This window comes from Coturnix japonica, chromosome 1 (genome assembly GCF_054131305.1).
Source record: "Coturnix japonica strain WE chromosome 1, WE-NBRP24, whole genome shotgun sequence".
NCBI lineage: Eukaryota > Metazoa > Chordata > Aves > Galliformes > Phasianidae > Coturnix > Coturnix japonica.
This window is the reverse complement of record NC_140663.1, coordinates 119,078,388-119,096,456: the sequence shown is the minus strand read 5'-3', so window position 1 is coordinate 119,096,456 and position 18,069 is coordinate 119,078,388. Positions and strand designations below refer to the sequence as shown.

At 42.1% G+C, this 18,069-nt stretch overlaps 2 protein-coding genes across 11 annotated transcripts in view; one reads left to right on the top strand and one right to left on the bottom strand.

The window, feature by feature from the left end:
• Positions 1 to 45: 45 nt before the first annotated feature.
• On the bottom strand, positions 46 to 10,343 carry GTPBP6 (GTP binding protein 6). Of its 4 annotated transcripts, none has more exons than XR_014940771.1 (10): positions 9,949 to 10,343; positions 7,073 to 7,210; positions 6,574 to 6,644; positions 5,346 to 5,476; positions 4,344 to 4,414; positions 3,756 to 3,924; positions 2,486 to 2,694; positions 1,564 to 1,712; positions 1,119 to 1,271; positions 46 to 692 (listed from the first exon to the last, which is right to left on the bottom strand). XR_014940771.1 is itself a non-coding variant. In XM_085532357.1 (10 exons), exons 5-10 carry the CDS (start codon positions 4,351 to 4,353, stop codon positions 551 to 553), a joined length of 822 nt encoding a protein of 273 aa, XP_085388483.1. In that variant the 5' UTR covers positions 4,354 to 4,414; positions 5,346 to 5,476; positions 6,574 to 6,644; positions 7,073 to 7,210; positions 8,606 to 10,343; the 3' UTR covers positions 46 to 550. The 4 variants fall into 4 exon arrangements, 3 of the variants coding, with proteins under 3 accessions (XP_085388483.1, XP_015706749.2, XP_085388489.1); XM_085532357.1 differs by having other exon boundaries at positions 3,756 to 3,914; positions 8,606 to 10,343; XM_015851263.3 differs by having other exon boundaries at positions 3,756 to 3,914.
• Positions 10,344 to 10,438: 95 nt separating this feature from the next.
• Positions 10,439 to 18,069, top strand: part of LOC107307728 (cohesin subunit SA-2-like) — a 50,727-nt gene continuing 43,096 nt past the window's right edge. For 2 of the 7 annotated variants that reach the window (XM_085532244.1, XM_015851253.3), the window contains exons 1-6: positions 10,439 to 10,536; positions 11,058 to 11,230; positions 14,059 to 14,266; positions 14,832 to 14,916; positions 15,854 to 16,000; positions 17,940 to 18,036. Coding sequence is in view for 4 of the 7 variants with exons in the window: in XM_015851253.3 (XP_015706739.2) it covers positions 14,241 to 14,266; positions 14,832 to 14,916; positions 15,854 to 16,000; positions 17,940 to 18,036 (355 nt within the window). In the remaining 3 variants the exon portion in view is untranslated. Of the gene's footprint in view, positions 10,541 to 11,057; positions 11,231 to 14,058; positions 14,267 to 14,831; positions 14,917 to 15,853; positions 16,001 to 17,939; positions 18,037 to 18,069 lie in introns of all 7 variants that reach the window. The other 5 variants (XM_085532235.1, XM_015851241.2, XM_085532240.1 and 2 more) reach the window with 3 other exon arrangements.

Genomic DNA, 18,069 nt, shown 5'->3' with positions numbered 1-18,069 from the left:
CAGAAGTAGGTATGGTGGATAAATCACTGTATGTGGGAACGTGGGTAGAGGATATTCACAGCTCACTTTATTAATTGCTTAAATATATGCATGAGTGTTTTTTCTGTTTCACTGCAGTAATAACTGGCAGTTATTTTAAGTACACGTTCAAGCAGAACACATGCAAATATCTGTATTTCACATGCAGCCAACAACGTTTTCTTCAGTAAGTTTCATTTTCTGAAAAATGGGATTAAAAAAGTCCTTATATGTCGTAGTATTTTCCTGAAGGTTAACTCAGATGCCATCCTGTGATTCCCACATTTGAGGTTCAGAGTCAAGGACAATTCCAACATAAAATTACTGCTATCCTTGCACTTGCTGCCAGAATGAAGCTCAAAGCTGCTGTTTCCAAACAAAAGTTTTCTGAACCGCTGTCCATTCCTACAATGTGTCAAAAACATCAACTCTCATAACATAAACATAAACTCTCCGGCATCCAGGCTAGTGGCCATTAGCTTCATTCCAGTCTTCTTAACGAGATCTCAGTTTCTTTTGCGAGAGAAGGATTTCACAGTACAAAGAACTTACTGTTAGGAAAGAGGTTTCTGTATCTGCCAAAAGCAGAGTTGCTGATTATCACCTTCACCCTGGCTGTACCATCATCAGGCATGACGTCTACTTCCTGAACTGTAGATTCTTTATAGAGCCAGCTGTAAAAGTGAGAGGGTATCAGCATCTTAAAGGCATCCTGCAGTGCATAAAATGTGATGTTTGGTTTTGGTCTACATGTTCCAATCTAAGTAATTCAGCACCATAAAAGACAAAGTTTCTCACTTAACTAACTCTCCATTTGCTACTTGCTGTTTGGAAATACTCAGATCTCTGGTTTGGATTTTTTTCCCCCAGAAATCTGGCTCCAGGAGCTGCGAAATGGTCTTTCAAGAAGTTTACCTTACTGAACACACACAGTATGTACTGTGGCTATTTTCAATAAGCTATTAACCTTTTGACAATTAATCATCACAGCAGTTCCTAAAGAAAATTAAAATCAGTGTGGTACGTTTTCGCAAATCTAAGACTTGCAAGACTGAGTTTCATATTTGTCCAAGTCCTTCTTACAACTCAGAACTGTTTACCTTAGCTGAGGTCCCTCTAAGTTGACTGTAATTGTCAGAATCTTCTTTCCTGTTGCTTTCAGGATTTTTTTCTCTATTTCTTCTTTCAGCTCTTCTAAACCGTGCCCATGTAGAGCAGAAATGGCTAAAGCATTTTCTTCAGAGGGTTGATAGCTGAAAAATAATGATCCACGTATTTGTTTGTAAAGATTAAATTGTGAAAATACTCCAAGCACAGACGATTTAGCTGTGTTATGTCATGCATCCCTACAGAGAGACTGCTTCTTCTCTGACACAAGTGATTTCTTTTGAAACTTAAGGATGATAATTAAGTTTTAAGCTCATGACTACATACGTAAAGATTGAAAGACTGGTACATGTATTCAGAAGCGTAGAAGCTCTTCTAGAATCAAGGAGCATCCAGAACATAAGAAATGTTTAAGTACATGTGACATCTCTCGCTTACCTTTCTATCAAATCCACTTTGTTATGAACTTCTATCATTGATTCCAGTAAATGGCTTGGAAGGTTAAGATTCTTTAGAACTGATAAAACGCTTGCTTTCTGGAGGACGGTTTCAGGATGAGTAATATCCCTCACGTGAACTATCAGATCCTAGCAAGCATCAATATACAGAAGTTACTTAACGGAACATTCCAGTTACTGGGTCATAGAGATTTCATACTATTTGTGCATTCATTTTATACAAGCTACTTTTCTATTCACTAGATAATATTCTGTCAGGTTAACAATATAAAATGAATTATCAGGATGGCATTAAATCCATACTTTCCTTATCCATAGCTCTTGAGATAGTGTTACTGGTGAACCACTTAGAAAGCTTTCTACAAAAGTTACCGGTTTCAAGAACATATATGATTGGAGATACCACAAATCTAAAGCAAACCATGATAAAAAACAAGGAAACACAATATTTGCATTCAAAATATTTCAGCATCTTTGCTTAAGATACTGCTTCAAACTTTAGAAAACAATACTGGAAAATAAATCTATTGCTTTTCACTTAAGACAGGAAAAAACAAACAAATATGACAGCCGCAGTTAGCTTTTGAAATTCCTGTTATTACAAAGTCTAATCCTCTGAAGTATACAGGCATCCAGCTACCACTGGATTTCTTTATCTCTGAGGATACAAGCTTTGTTTATATCTCTGTCCTCAGAGAATGGAATAGTTCCATTGAAAGAGACATACAAATGTCATCTGGTCAGTGGCCTGACCTCTTCAGGGCTAGCCAAAAGTAAAAGCATGTTATTAAGGGCACTGGACACAAAGAACAGCATGCCAGTTAAGTTCCCCCTTTCGGAGGGTCAAAGATAATCTAAAAGAAAGCTGATTTAATGTTGAAAATTTGTAGTCAACTACTTACTGAGTAAGCAACTTCTTCTAACGTAGCTGAAAAGGACCCAACCAGATTATGCGGAAGGTCAGTCAGAAACCCAATAGTGTCAACATATATAACTGCCATACGTGAGGGCAGATGGCCAGCATGAGCGGTAATATCAAGAGTAGCAAACAGCTGATCTCGGGGTTGAATTCCTGCTTCTCCCGTCAAGGCTTTGATCAATGTAGTTTTCCCTAATTAAAACATAACCAAAACAAAAAGAGAAAATTTTAATGACTTCAAGTAAAATTTTAATTTGCAAGATTCAGGTGAGTTTTATGATGTAACACACCCTTTTGCATCTAGTCCGCTAGTTTATGTCTATGACTTGTTATCTATGCTATGTCATGAAATCCAAGATTATCTTAACTTTTTCAACGTGGAACTGAATTTAAGGCAACAGTGAAAAGCTACAGTGTCTCTTAAACATGTTTCTCAGATTAGCTGCCCTACTGATTTGTACTGTTCTCTATCATTGGACATAATAGAGTCATAGAATCAGAATCACCAAGGTCGGAAAAGACCTCCAAGACGATCCAGTCCAACTGGCCACCTACCACCAATATCTCCCACTAAATCTTGTCCCTTAGTACAATATCTAAATGTTTCTTGAACACCTTCAGGGACAGTGATTCCACCACCTCTCTGAGCAGCCCACTCGAGCACCTGACCACACTTTTGGAGAAGCTTTTCCTAACATCCAACCTGAATCTCCCCTGTCTCAATTTGAGGCCATTACTTATATTTCCTCTAGTTATCAGGAGAAGAGACTGACCCCCACCTCACCGCAATCTATCTCCCTTCACGTAGTTGTAGAAAGTGATAAGTTCTACTCTGAACCTCCTCCAGACTGAACAATCCCAGCTCTCTCAGCTGCTCTCCATAAGACTTGTGCTCCAGACCCCTCACAGCTTTCTTGCCCTTCTCTGAACATGCTTCTGGGCCTCAATGTCTTTCTTGCAGTGAGGGGCACAATAACAGGACACTAGCAGTTGTCTTCAACACTAACCGTAAAATCCTTTTCACACAATAGGAATTAAGAATTTCTCCAGAACATGTCTGCAGAAACATCTTACTGTAACAAACACTATTTGCTTTCTTAACTATTACTTAATTGACATACACTCATTACACAATTTAAAACTTACTTAAAATACAAAGCCTATTTATACTAAAATCAGATTCTGGCTAGACATTCTAATTAAAAATTAGACAAGGCAAGCTTTTTTTGTGTTATAATTTTGCTTTTGCTTACCACAATTAGTATAGCCCATTACTGAGATAATTGGAAACTCGCGTTTTCTGCGCTGAGTTCTGAGCAAAGATCTTTTTCTTCTTAGTTTCTCCAAGGCATTCCTAATTTTAAGTTCTTTTTCTCTCAAGAGACGATTCTGTGTCTCCATGAAAGTTTCACCTGGAAAATACTTAAGAGTAATTGGCAGAACAGTCTATAACAGAGCAATAAATAACAGCTGGATATCTGGAAATTGAGTATGACATTATAAATAAGCAACTAAAACTATGTACTCTTGCCAAAGATAGAGTCAGAGTGACAAATAAATATTAAAATATATACTAAGCACTTTAGAATAACCATGCATGCTTATGATATACTCTTGTGGTAACAAATACTCTGCCCATGGCCACTTATTGAGCACTAAAACTTTATTATAGTCACAACTGAAGTTACTTTCCAACAAATCTTTTGTACAATCACTTAATTAAGATGCAGAACACAAATTGCCTTTCCTCCCAGCCTTCCCCAGTAAAGTAAGATGTAATTAAATATGTTAATTTTGGAGAAAAAAGAATCCTCTAATTCATGAGAATATTTAGACTTTACCTGAGCCCATGATGTATCTTGATCCACCTCTCTGCTGGTCTAGATGAGACACCTCAGTTTTTAGATTTGACCTGTCAGTATGGTAATAATTAATTAGAAGCGGATTATTTTAATCCAGCTATCTTAAAATGCCTAGCAAATATGTAGCACTATTGACATTCTAACAGTACAGATGAAAACACTAGAAGAAAGAAGTGTAAACAAAGACTGCTTGTGGGGAAACATTGCCTGGTGAAAAAATCCATTACTTCTTCAACGGTGGTTTGAAAAACGATGCATCTCAGTAAATTATACTGGCTGCTCAGAAATTTCAGAAAGCCAAAGATGCCTCTGACATATCCATGAACTCACACCAGCTTCCACGTACAGATGTTTCTAAGCTGTGTAATACAGCAACGTGGAAAATTCAGACAAAAATCAATGCCTTTAATATTTCTTCTTTATAGATTTTCTTATTATACCAATTTATACTATATAGGAAATGCAGCTATCCTAATTCCTATAGAATCTTGCAATCCATCTTCCATATTAGAAATAACTAGGAGTTTTCAAGCAGAAATATATTTTGTAACATTATTTACTCAACATTCTGGTTTTGCCTTTCAATACTAGTACAAGTTTAAGGCAATTACATTAAAGCAAATGTTTCAATTTGCTTTATTGAAACATGTTCATAGAATCATAGAATGGCCTGAGCTGAAAAGGACTACAATGGCCATCTAGTCTCAACCCCCTGCTATGTGCAGGGTTGCCAACCGGCAGACCAGGCTGCCCAGAGCCACATCCAACCTGGCCTTGAATGCCTCCAGGGATGGGGCATCCACAACCTCCTTGGGCAACCTGTTTCAGCACATATATTTTAGGCAATGATTGAGAACAGGAAGCAACAACCAGAACAACATTGTTTTTCTTTACAGTACAGTATTATGCTGTCAGTTAGTTTTAAAAAACTGTCACCAAAATATGGAAATATCAGTATGTACTTTGGACAACTTGAGGTACCTGAGGAGTGGAATTTCAGCCAATGCAATCTGGAGTTTTGCTTCCTTAGTTCGAGCATTACAACGAAAAATATGAAGTACAACCGTGTATCTGTCAAAGACTTTCACGCCCCAGGCATCTTCCAGTTCTTTCTTTAGCCATGTAAAACAAAATAATCTAGATGTTTTCTGCCCAGTAACAGAATATCAGTAAATCACATCGTACACAGGATTACAGTTAGACTCTTTAAATGGATGGATAATGATTATGAGCACCCCAAATCAAAGTTTTGATAGAGCAGAAAGAAAGATGAAAGAGTTTAGAAGGTAGAACTTTACATGTACGCCTGCTGAATTCAACAAGAATCATTTTATTGCCTTCTACAGATTCTGAGACACTTTCAATTTCTATTTTATCAGTAAATTGAAGTGCTCTAAGATGTCTCTTGGAGGTATCTATCTGTGTTCATTTTACAATCCAGGGAATGTATCCAAAATTATCTGCAAAGGATGAACGTTTGCTTACGGCGTTTGTATTATTTTACACCCTGCATGACACTGTACATGCAAAAGAGGCTAATAAGTACTTATTTTATTTTGCCTAAGTGTTTCAGAGAGCGTTAGAGCTCATCTGCCAGTTATTTTACTACCACAGTATTAAAAAGTGAAAAAAAGCTGAACAGCCAAGCATGCTTCTCCCCCCCCACCCCCCCACGCAATGTATCCATTTACAATGCATCTTCTTTTTAAGGATCAGGAATTAATTCAAATATATAAAAAACTGAAATACAGGCTTGCTTTGAATCTATATCTCACATTCAAAATACAATACAGCAACCACAGCACTACAGAAAAGAGATACAAGATCCAGAGTTACAGAAACTAGTGCATGCATCCAATCCAAAACCTTCATGTTTCTTCACAACAAAGGCAGTGTTATCAACCCCATTTCGTATAAGAGACTTGAGTAACTTTTCCAACATTTTTAGCGGAGCCTGTTGCAGAAGTGGAAGCAAAGTCCAAATGGCCATTAGGCTGCAGGAGTTTCATGCATGATAGCTGCATGAAATACCCTTAAATCAACCGGAGAAATATAACAGGAATTAAGTTTCCCTTTGAGAAAACTCATTCCAGCTGGCTTCATTTATCATCATTTGCAAGTTCAGAGCCATAATTGACCCTACTGATATCACCAACATCTTCCAAATAACACGATGCAAAGAATATGATTTGATATTATATTTAATTACCTTTGTTACGGAAGATATTCTTTCCACATTCAAGAAGACAGCTGTCACATGAGCCAATTTTTTAATCTTTTCTAGAAGATGGATAGCCAGGACAAAATGCAGAGTTAAATGTCAGTTCTCTTTTTTTGAAATATACAGAACATAAAACCATTGTGCACTGGGTGCAGAGCTCATAAAACACCAAATGACATCATACTCTTTGAACACAGAGCAGTCATACTTGCACTAACTTCACACATCAAAAACAGCTGCCCTTCGCACCCATGCCAATCACTTCAACATAGAGCTTAAGTTGCCAGACATATTTTCAAATGAGTCGCTTCTATTCGGTGTTGCTTTTGTTACCTTTTAAAAACACCACTTTAGTTTGTTTGCAAAGCTATTGGATTGATTAAAAAGTCCTCTACTCTTCCTCAGTGTTTATACCCATCCTCAAATAGTTCAGCTACGGAAGGTTTCCTCTGACAAAGACGCAGTGCTGAAAAATTTCACATCTTACCTGTTAAAGCTTCAAAGTTTCCTTTGCCAAAAATGAGCTTCTTGGAAGGATTTTTGGTAGGAACAATTATTTTATCTACAACTGTCCAGTTCTGAAGGGTATCTACAAGAGCAATGGCTTCAGCAACCTGTAATTCAGCTTTAGAAACACACACACAGAAAGAGGGGGGAAAAAAAAGATCGTATCAGTTGCTTAAATTTCCAATTACTACAAGACATGCATGAGCAGGTAAAGGTTGCACTCAACACTTATATTCTACTTGTCTATTTATTTCAACCAGCAGCACAAGGAGCTGTTTAAACTCATTGTAATTTCACTACACAAAAGCATCTGGCTACCACTGTAAAATTATTTTTATGGTTGTTGATTAAACAACCATAATTGGCTTAAAATAACTGTTACTTTAGATGAGCACAAAAACGTGTGATTAATTCCTTGCTGTTTTGTAGCAATACGTAAAAATTATTAATACTGCATACATTGCTGTCTTAGTTTCAGCTGGAATGGAATTATTTCCTTCAGCGTCTGGTATGATGCTGAGGTTTTGATTCTAGGAGAAAAACAACGTTGATAACACGCTGATGTTTGTAGGTGCTGCTTAGTAAATAGTTTTATCTCAACCCACAAGTTGTTTCTTTTTTTTTTCTTTTCCAGATTCTCTTCCCCATCTCACTAGGAAGGGGGGAGTGAGTGAGGGGTTGTGTGATGCTCAGCCACCTGCAGGGTTGAACCACAATAGCTGGTGTGTTAGCAAAACTGTTTTCCCCCTAGAACTGCAACACAGAATCACAGAATCACAGAACTGTAGGGGTTGGAAGGGACCTCTAGAGATCATCGAGTCCAACCCCCTGCCAAAGCAGGCTCCCTACACCACGTCACACAGGTAGGTGTCCAGGCGGGTCTTAAATATCTCCAGAGAAGGAGACTCCACCACCTCCCTGGGCAGCCTGTTCCAGTGCTCCGTCACCCTCACTGTAAAGAAGTTCTTGCTCACATTTGTGCGGAACTTCCTATGCTGTAGTTTCATCCCATTACCCCTAGTCCTGTCCCCACGCACTACTGAAAAGAGACCAGCCTCACCACTATGGCTCCCACACCTCAGGTATTTATAAACCTGGATCAAGTCCCCTCTCAGCCTTCTTTTCTCAAGGCTAAACAGACCCAGTTTCCTAAGTCTCTCCTCATAGGGGAGATGCTCCAGACCCTTCACCATCTTAGTGGCCCTCCGCTGGACTCTTTCCAAGAGATCCCTGCATCATAACAGACTCGCTGGGTGTAACAACTAACATACCTGCTGCTAACCCCACTGGTACTTATTCATGTAAGGATCTACACTGGCTTCTGATGTGCTAAGGACACTGATTTCAATCTTGTTCATTTTAAATATTCACAGTGCAAAGCCCTGTATGAGATAACATGAGCTACAAGGGTCTATCAGAGCAGCAGATTCAGCTTCCACTCGCCAGACTTGTTTTCAGAGGAGCTCCATCATGCTTCTCAAGACAGCAAAACATACTATCTTAAAGAGGTTACCTTGATCCAAAAGGTAATATACTTTTTAAAGATAATCGTGCCCCTGATTTTCCTCATATCACTAGTATTCCTCATTAAATGCATACTTCTGTGGTCACTGTGGTATTTCAACAGTCATTCCAAAGCATTTGTTGAGATTCCAGGCTCTTCATCTAAGGGCCTAAATAAACAAAAAGGGGGCAGTGCTATACTTCTGTACAATTGGACCAAAAGATGCCTTTGTACAAAGACCACTCCAAAAGGAATACTCCCTATTTAATGTTGTTGGCCCATGACATCAGAAGCAGATGTTGATAGCATGGCAATTGAAGCTGAACGTTCACAGCAGCGTTCCATTACACGTTGTTGCTGTGTGACAGATGGCAGCAGAACGGCAGTCTGACACAATGGTGTCTAAAGTGGAAGCGCAGATGAAACAAGTGGCACTGAATTCCTCCATGCAGAATAAAATGGCACCCGCTGACAGTCATCAGTGCTTGCTGGATGTTTATGGAGAGCAAACAGTGGATGTGAGCACAGTGATGCAGCAGGTGGTGCATTACAGTAGTAGCATGAGAGATGTGATAGATAAGCCATGTTGCAGATAGACACGTACATCTGACTCCTCTACTGGTGCAGATTTTATGTGCACAGCATGCAGGCTCTAGTTCAGTTCAGGCAAAAATGCTTAGCTAATGGCAATGGCTACGCTGAAAACTAGTGTTATGTGGCTGATAAATTACTCTATCAAATAACTTGCTCTTTGTATCTGTTGTAGTTTCCATGGAAATAAATAGGAGGCTCTACTTTCTGAGTGACATACTGGGTTATGGGTTTCTTTTCCAGTTCTAAAGTGGATGCAGTTATGTAAATCATGTAAAATTACACAATTTATTCTGTAAAAGGATAATTCATTGTAATCTGTAGCAGTGATGAAGCTGAATGGAACTTAGGCTCCTCCGTGACAAACTTCAAGGCTCTGACAAGAAGTTTAATGGTGAACGTGCTACAGGATTGTAGAACGGGTTGAGTTGGAAGGGGTCCTTTAAGACCACCTAACCCACAGAATCACACAGAATGACCCGGGTTGGAAGGGACCTCAAGGATCATGTAGTTCCAAACCCCCTGCCTAGCAGGGCTACCAAACAACCCAACTGCCTTGCAACAAAAAGGAACGCCTATATCTAGAGTGAGGTGCTCAGAGCCCTGTCCAGCCTGACTTTGGGCCTCTCCAGGGACGGGGGAGGACTTGCTCAGGGCGGCCCCTTCCCTGCTGTCCCCTGCTGACAAGGGGCCACAAGCCCTTCCCACCTGCCCCAGCCCCACAGAAGCACCGGGGGCTGCAGGCTGTGCCGCCCACCCACCCGTGGTGAGCAGCGGCTTCTTCGGGCCCCACCTCACCGCCGGGTGCACCACAGCCACGCGGTGAGAGCCGAGCTGCGGCCCGAGCGGCGAGGGGCCGAGCAGCTCCTCCAGCTCCTCGTCATCATCTTCTTCGTCCTCATCCCCTTCCTCATCTTCATCATCACCGTCGTTATTATCATCATTCCCGCCTGCTCCCGCCGCTCCTTTCCACCGCCCCTTGCCGCCCGGCGGTGGCTGAGGAGCACACAGGCGGTGGAAAGGAGCGGCACCGAACGAGCGGCTGTAGGGCGGCCTGAGGGGGCAGCGGGCAGCTCCCAGCGCCCGGCGGCAGCGTAACAAGAGCGACCACGAGAGGCGGCCAGGCCCCATGTTGAGATGGAGGGCGGGCTGCTACGGAGGCCGCATCGTAGCCGTGCTCTGCGAGTCTGCGCGGCCCGGCCCGCGTCACCGCCATCCCCGGCGCTGAGTGGCTGAGGAGCCGCCGTGATTGATGCCCGGCTGTGGGGCTGGGGACCGGGCGGCTGCGGCTGAGGAGGGGGCGGTGTGGGCCGAGGTTCGGCTGTCGGGGTGACGGGCCCTTACAGCGGGTAGGTGAGCGAGCATGGCTTCCCTCTACTCATTCTCGCTTTCTCTTCCCGCTGCCGTCGAGCTGGGCCGCGCCCGTAGCCTCGGTGTTCTCATCCGGCTCCGTGTAGGCGCCCAGGCCCGGCGGGCCGGGGCCGTTGCCTCCGTAAGAAGGGGCCTGTGTGAGGGGACGGGGGGGCAGCTCCTACGAGGCTCCTACCTCCGAACCTTCACAGAATCACAGAATTATCAAGGTTGGAAAAGACCTAGAAGATCATCTAGTCCAACCATTACCAATACTTCCCAGCTAAATCATATTCATCAACACAACATCCAGACGTTTCTTGAACACTCCCATGGTCGGTGACTTCACCACCTCCCTGGGCAGTGCATTCCAATGCCTGACTACCCTTTCCGAGAAGTAAACCTTCCTCTTTGAATGAATTTCCCCCCTGGAGCTGTGTTTCCTCCTGTCGCTTGGCGGTGCGTGAGGAGTTAATGAATTAATCTGCAATTAACCTTTCTCGTTTTCTTCTCTCCACAGCTTGCTGCTGCCCTTCCCGCAAGTACCACTCCTCCGGTGCCGTTAACTTCTGAGCGTGGCCAAGTTCCCTCAGCAGCGGTGCCGGTCGGGTGAGCTCGATGCCTGTGCTGCTGAAATAATGTAGTGGAAATGATAGCCGAGCCCAACGCAGCCAGTAACCTCCCCAGCCACAAGTAAGGCCTTACGCGAGGTTTTTGATAATTGAGGGCACTGTCCCTTGGGTTTACATTATGGTATATATGTGTCATTGGCAGTGTGAGGGCGAAAAGGGGTATTTGTGATGTGCTAGGGCTTGTTGCCACTGTCTGAGTTTTACTCCCTTTGTTGTATTGTTTAGCATCCTCTAAATGTGAAGTTTTGTGCTGATCTTGGTCTTATTTCCGTGACTCATTCATTGGAGTGCAAATAAACCTAGACTGAATTAGATATTATGAGGAAATTCTTCACTTAGAGGCAGTGGGGTGCTGGCACAGCTGCCCAGCGAAGCTGTGGTGCCCCATCCCTGGAGGCACTCAAGGCCAGGTTGGATGGGGCCATGGGCAGCTGAGTTGATGGGGATCAGCCCTACCCTCGCATGGGTTGGGCTGGATGGGCTGTGAGGTTCCTTCTGCTCCAACCATTCTGTGATTCTGGGAGTAAAGATGGGCAGATGTATAGTCGTGGATGTATGTTCACTTCAGTAACGTTTAGAGTGCTGAAAGGCTGCTAAGTTAAACTGTGGTCTGCCTGTTAGCACTGCATGTTCCTTTCCATCATAGGGCATAGAGAGAAGATGTCCATAGCTGCTTTCATAGGGGTGTGTGTGTCAAGTCTCCCCACCTTACAAAGCGGGTGTTTTTAGGCATCAAGTTGAGGTGATCTATAAGTCAAATTTGTTCACGTTGCTTAAAGAATGATACAAGGGAGTAGAAAGAGCAGATACAGGTGTTATATATAACATTATGCATAAGGATCGCTGCGGTAATAATCGTGTCATCCTCAGGGCTGGATGCAATTTTGCTTGAGAAATTAAGAGGGTGTCTTAATTCTTTTTTACAGTTTCTTTTAAAGAGTCATGGTTGGCAGTGATAGCCAGAATGATTCAAAAGCTAAATAGCTTTTTAGTACTTCTTTAGTACTTTTTTGCTTCTTTAGTACTTTACCTGTGCAATGTGGTATAGGGAGCCTGCTTTGGCAGGGGGGTTGGACTCGATGATCTCTAGAGGTCCCTTCCAACCCCTACAATTCTGTGATTCTGTGATTCTTTAGGGTTCTAGTTGTATTCCCTGGTTGTTCTCAGCAGTGCTTAGCTTAGTGTGTGTGGAAGTTAGTCTGACCGGTTTCATCACAGAGCTGTTGTTTTATTGGAGTTGTTAGCCCGCATGAGGAAGTTGCAGGTCAACAGTCTTCTCGTTATCACTGAGCCTTTGGTAAGCCTGCTGTTCCATATACCAAGCATTCACTTACTTTATTAACCCCTTTGCTACTGGTAAATGTTACCTGGCTGATGAAAGTAGTAACACAGGATCAGTGGACTGTTATGTGAAAGTGTTTTCTGTGTGTGTGTGTGTGTAATGTTTGCACATAGTCTCAGGATCTCCAGGGTGCTTCTGGGGAATCACAGAATGACCCGGGTTGGAAGGGACCTCAAGAATCATGTAGTTCCAACCCCCCTGCCTGGCAGGGCCACCAAACACACACATTTACTAGATCAGGTTGCCCAGGGCCCCGTCCAACCTGGTCTTGAACACCTCCAAGGACGGGGCATCCACAACCTCCCTGGGCAGCCTGTTCCAGGGCCTAACCACTCTCAAGAAGAGCTGCATGAGTTAAAGCTTCAGTGAGGTGTGATCTAGATGGAGATGTTAAAAGCAGTGTGTGTTCAGACAAGTGCCTGGCTGGAATGTCCTACAGCTCTTTGGTTGTTTTTTTCTCTCATTACTTGAATATTTGAATTCAACTTAGACTTGAGAGTATGTTGCATATTAGATTGAGGTAAACTGCAGAAACAGGTAACGTGTAGCAAAATGCCAGCTAGCATTGGAGCTGTAGTTGTAGCACAAGTATGAGCCTGTTAGTCCATCAGTGTAACATTGTATGTTGTTTAAAAAAATTAGGAATGGAAACATTTAATCGTATAAGAGAGGCAGCTCCTTTACAAGCATGTTCATCCTTTCTGTTGTCTGTGAAATAATCTGAGAACATCAGGCATCAGAAAAGCACAACAAGGTGTTTCTTGTCCTTTTGAAGCAGGAAGTTTTTGGTAGTGCTTGAGATACTTAATCTCTGTGGTTCGCAATTACAAATCAAAGGGGTGTTCTAAAAGCTGCAAAGTGTTTTTTATGGCATGCTGACTTGGTTGTGAAGCACTGATCTTTCCTTTTATTGCATGCAGAAATCTAGACAACTGATCTGAGGGGTGGTTTGTCCTCATTTATTTTCCTGGCTTCCATCTGTCAACAGTATGGCACATTCTAAACTTTTCTGTAAGGAATAGTTCATGGGGTGCAATTGGATTTTTCTCCGTAGGAGACTTAAGCATTTACATGATTTTATTTAGTAATTTGATGTATTTTTATGGAGTCCGGACAGCAGCATAGGAATCTTCAGCAGCCCAGTTCTGCGCCGCTTACAGGACAGTGTTCCATCAGATCCCAAAACTAAACAGAACCTTGTTTAAATAAAAGTTTCTTGCTACCGAAGTAAAACCAGAACCTCCATCCTGCAGCTTTGGGATTTACTTTGCACAGTCATTACCTGACTGATGCTGTCCTTGGAAGATAAATGGAGCCAATCTGGCATTGATAAACCTAGCAGGACTCAAGCTGGCTCTGTGTCCGTAGCGCACTTAATTCTCCATCTGGATATTGGAGAATTGACTGTATCTGACAGTGTAATACACTGTTGTGTTCTCTGTAAAGTGCTCGCTTGTGTTAGTTTGCTCTCTTCTTGCAGCAGTATCATGAAAATTGAAGTAACTGTACACTCTATATATTTACTTTCTTTTTGTGCCTTCTTATAGTACAAGTCAACTGGCTTCATGTCCTGGCCACCGTAGTTTAAAAGAAGGCCATAGCAGCCAGCCACCAGTACTGGACCTGCTGCACAAGTGGGATCTAGCTCGTCTGCTCAAACATGACCTTTCGCAAAGCATTTTGTTAGCATTGGGAATGCTGAAAAATGGCATGATTTCATTGCAGATAAATGTATGGCTTCAGATCCCCCAAAAGGTGCATCTTTGTTTATAAAATTATTCTTCCATCATATTAGCAATGACCTGCAAATGAAAATAAGTTTTTTTGTGTGTCTTTTTTTTTTTCTTCAGCATGTTTTACAGAGCGAGTAAAACTTCCTCTCATGTTAAGCTGTAGATCCATCAGATGTTGTCCTCTTGTGTAGAGGATCCAAAAGTGGGTGTCTACTCGTGTTATTGATTGATGGTGCAAAGCTCTTCCAGGCTGCTTTAAGTCAACATCAGCTTTCTGTTTCATTTATTTGCTTTCTTTTTTTCTTTACTTAATTTCTCCTTCCTTCACGTCTTTGATAGTTTCACTAGTCTTCTAATTACCCGCGTATCTCCTAGGAAAGGTAATAGTTTGAAAAAGACTACAAATTTCTATTGTAGTTTTTAAGTCTTTTTTTTTTTTTTAGAAATAAAATAACACCATTTCCAAGCCATTCTCTATTGGTAGGGATATTAAAACACATATGGGTGCTCTTGTTTTCTTCTGTGGTTTGTATTTATGTGTCTTGGTTCTCGCTGCTAACTGCCTCAATGTGCTTCTTATGCTTTAGAGAGAACGCTGTCTGTGATGAGACTGTGCCTGAGCGGACTGTGCAGAACAGCAGCTCTGTGAGAAATGGCAACCTGAAAACATCTGTAAGTCTGTTGGTTTATTAATTTTGTTTGTGGAATTAATTTTGTCACATTCAATTGTTACAGAATTGAATATTTCAGGAAACAATTGCAGTGCAGGGTATCCAGAACCCAGTCGGTGGCTTCAGCTTGACCTCCAAATTCTGACAGCATGGGAACCTCAGTACAGTCACTTCATTTCAGTGTGTGTTATTCCTTAGCTGTGTGTTTTGTGCAACTGATGTTCATTTACAGGTGGTTTGTTTACTCTATGAGTGAAGAGGTGCAGGGGAGCTTTTGTGCTTACCTTTGACCCTTCAGAAATTAGTTATCATTGTATCACAGAATCACAGAATTATCAAAGTTGGAAAAGACCTAGAAGATCATCGAGTCCAATCATTACCAATACTTCCTGGCTAAATCATATTCCTCATCACCACATCCAAATGTTTCTTGAACACTCCCATGGTCGGTGACTCCACCACCTCCCTGGGCAGTGCATTCCAATGCCCGACTACCCTTTCCGAGAAGTAATACTTCCTAATGTCCAGCCTGAATCTCCCCTGGCGCAGCTTAAAACCATTCCCTCTAGTTCTATCACTGATTACACGAGAGAAGAGGCCAACCCCCAGCTCACTACAACCTCCCTTCAGGAAGTTATAGAGAGCTATAAGGTCTCCCCTGAGTTACACAGTTGTTCAGAAGCTTCTTTCGTTAGTTTATTTCCAGTTGTGCCTTGCTATGTTTATGACTTGTTGAGGAAAATATTCAAGCTGGTAAATCCTTTCCTTGTAGTCATGTTTGATGATGCCACGTCAATCTCATTGAGGCTTAAAAGTTAACAATGTGGGCAAACCATTACCATTAGGGTAAAGCAAACTTGTTATTAGGGAATAATCAATTTGTGGTTGACTGTTAGTTCATTTTTTTTCATGTACTTGCTTTGCTTGACTCATTTCAGAGAGAAAAACGGAAGGTCCGAGAACAGTGTGAAAACATAAGGAGAAATTCTTCCGGTAGCAGAAGAGTGAGCCGGCTGCAGAATGGAGAAGTGGTTGAGGCAGTTACGTTGTTTGAAGTGGTTAGCATGGGGAAGCGAGCCATGCAGGTATTTCCAGCTCTGAATTCTGAGAGGAGTTGGTGGAGAGAAAGTGGGAGGGAAGGGGTTGTTTCAATTATTTGTACTTTGGAGCGTTGAAATCACACAATCACAGAATTGTAGGGGTTGGAAGGGACCTCTAGAGATCATCAACCCCCCTGCCAAAGCAGGCTCCCTACACCACGTCACACAGGTCGGCGTCCAGGCGGGTCTTGAATATCTCCAGAGAAGGAGACTCCACCACCTCCCTGGGCAGCCTGTTCCAGTGCTCCGTCACCCTCACTGTAAAGAAGTTCTTGTGCACGTTCGTGCGGAACTTCCTATGCTGTACTTTCATCCCATTATTATTACATTTTGTTGCTGTGCAACAGATGGCAGCAGCAGGATAGTCTGACAAAATGGTGTCTGACATGGAAGTGTGAATAAAGCAAAGGTGTGTCATTGAATTCCTCCATACAATAAGAAACAGCGCCCACTGACATTTGTTGATGCTTGCTGAGAGACCAAAGAGTGGATGTGAGCACAGTGAGATGGTGGGCAGTGCATTTAAGCAGTGGTGATATGGAAGACAAGCCATGCAGGATTTTATGAGCTCAACATGTAGGCTTTGATTCCTTGCTGGTGAAAACGCATAGCTAATGGTTTTGGTGAATATACTTAAAACCAGCATTTTATAGCTGAGAATTTGCTTATCAAATAGTGTTATTGTGCTCTTTGTATCTGTTGTAGACTCAATGGAAATAGGAGGTATTGCTTTTGGTGCTACCTACATATATCCTGAAAGCAGTTCTTCCTAAAGCAGTGTCTGGATGTGAGAAGCCAGTGATCTTAAAAAATACAGAAAATATTAATAAGAGGAAACTTTGTTGTTCAGGATCCTGAATGTCAGGCCATTTTTTTTAAGGAGGTTTTTATCTGCTTTCTTTTAAACCCGCTTCAGTGCAATTTGATGGCATGTTTCATAATCATCAGGTTTCTCCTGCTTCTGTTTAGTTAGCAGTTTTCTTCAGTGTGAGGAAGTCCACCTCCCCATACTCTATATAAGTGTGTTCGTGTCTGTATGTTATGTTTGTATATGTGTATGGAAGATTAAAAACTGGAGCTTCACTTGTTTTATACGCGATCACACATATGCCACCAGTATGTAGTATCTCTAAAGTGCATATACGCATGTGTGAAAAGCGTATTTCTGTTTTGGATGTGAGGCACTTGTTTTTCTACCATCTGGATGTGCATTTTCTGTGCTGCAGCTGTGTTATCTTCAGTATTGCTCCCTGAAGAGCCCAGCTTCTGCTGTGTGAAACTTGATGGGAAGGACTTGAAAAGGCAGCAGCTTGAGTGCAGGCTGCTGCTGCTGCTGGAGGTCATTACATTTGTATGGTACCTGTAGGCGGGCTGAAGGCTGGGTGACTTGTCCCAGCAGGCCTTCTGTCACGCACAGGCTGTAGACTGGACTTTGGTATAAGTGAGATTTAGGGTTGGTTTCTAGGTTAAGTGGGCTGTTCCAGCTTTCTGCACAGACCAGGAGAAGAGAACATAAGGGGACCATTGCTGATACTAATCAGTAATGATGCAGAAGTTGTTATTATTTTTAAGTGAATCTGTTACTCCGCTGGTGTCAGGAAAATAGGAGAAGGATGTTTTGGTTTTTGTGTGTTGAGTTTATTAAAGCTGAGGTTGTTTTCCCTACTAACAGGGAGTGGAGAGTTTGTGAATGGCAACATTGGCTCAAGCAGAACTTGGGAATGAAGAGTTCAAGGCTTTATTTTGCCTCAAAAAAGCCTATTGTGTGTTCTGTTAGAAATGGGACAAAATGATGTGGAATTTATTGTCATTTTCATAATTTAATGGAGGCAGTAGAATGTCTGTGTCCATTATAGTGTCCTTGGTGAAGTGCAGCATGCTGTGTTCAGCTCTTGAACTAATGCGTTCCTTTAATCTGTTCTAGTCTGTGGTAGATGACTGGGTTGAAGCTTACAAGCAAGACAGGAATGTGGCACTTCTAGATCTGATCAACTTCTTCATCCAGTGCTCAGGCTGCCAAGGTAATTGACTCTCTTAAGACCTTTTTTATTGCC

What these genes read in the sequence shown, in the direction of transcription:
- GTPBP6 (XM_015851263.3), bottom strand. Translation starts at nt 10,318, where the DNA reads ATGGGGCCTGGCCGCCTCTCGTGGTCGCTCTTGTTACGCTGCCGCCGG. An exon ending in GCTGAAATTCCACTCCTCAG is followed by an intron (nt 4,415 to 5,345) that starts GTACCTCAAGTT and finishes CCATACTGACAG; the next exon opens with GTCAAATCTAAAAACTGAGG. An exon ending in AAGATACATCATGGGCTCAG is followed by an intron (nt 3,915 to 4,343) that starts GTAAAGTCTAAA and finishes AGTATTTTCCAG; the next exon opens with GTGAAACTTTCATGGAGACA.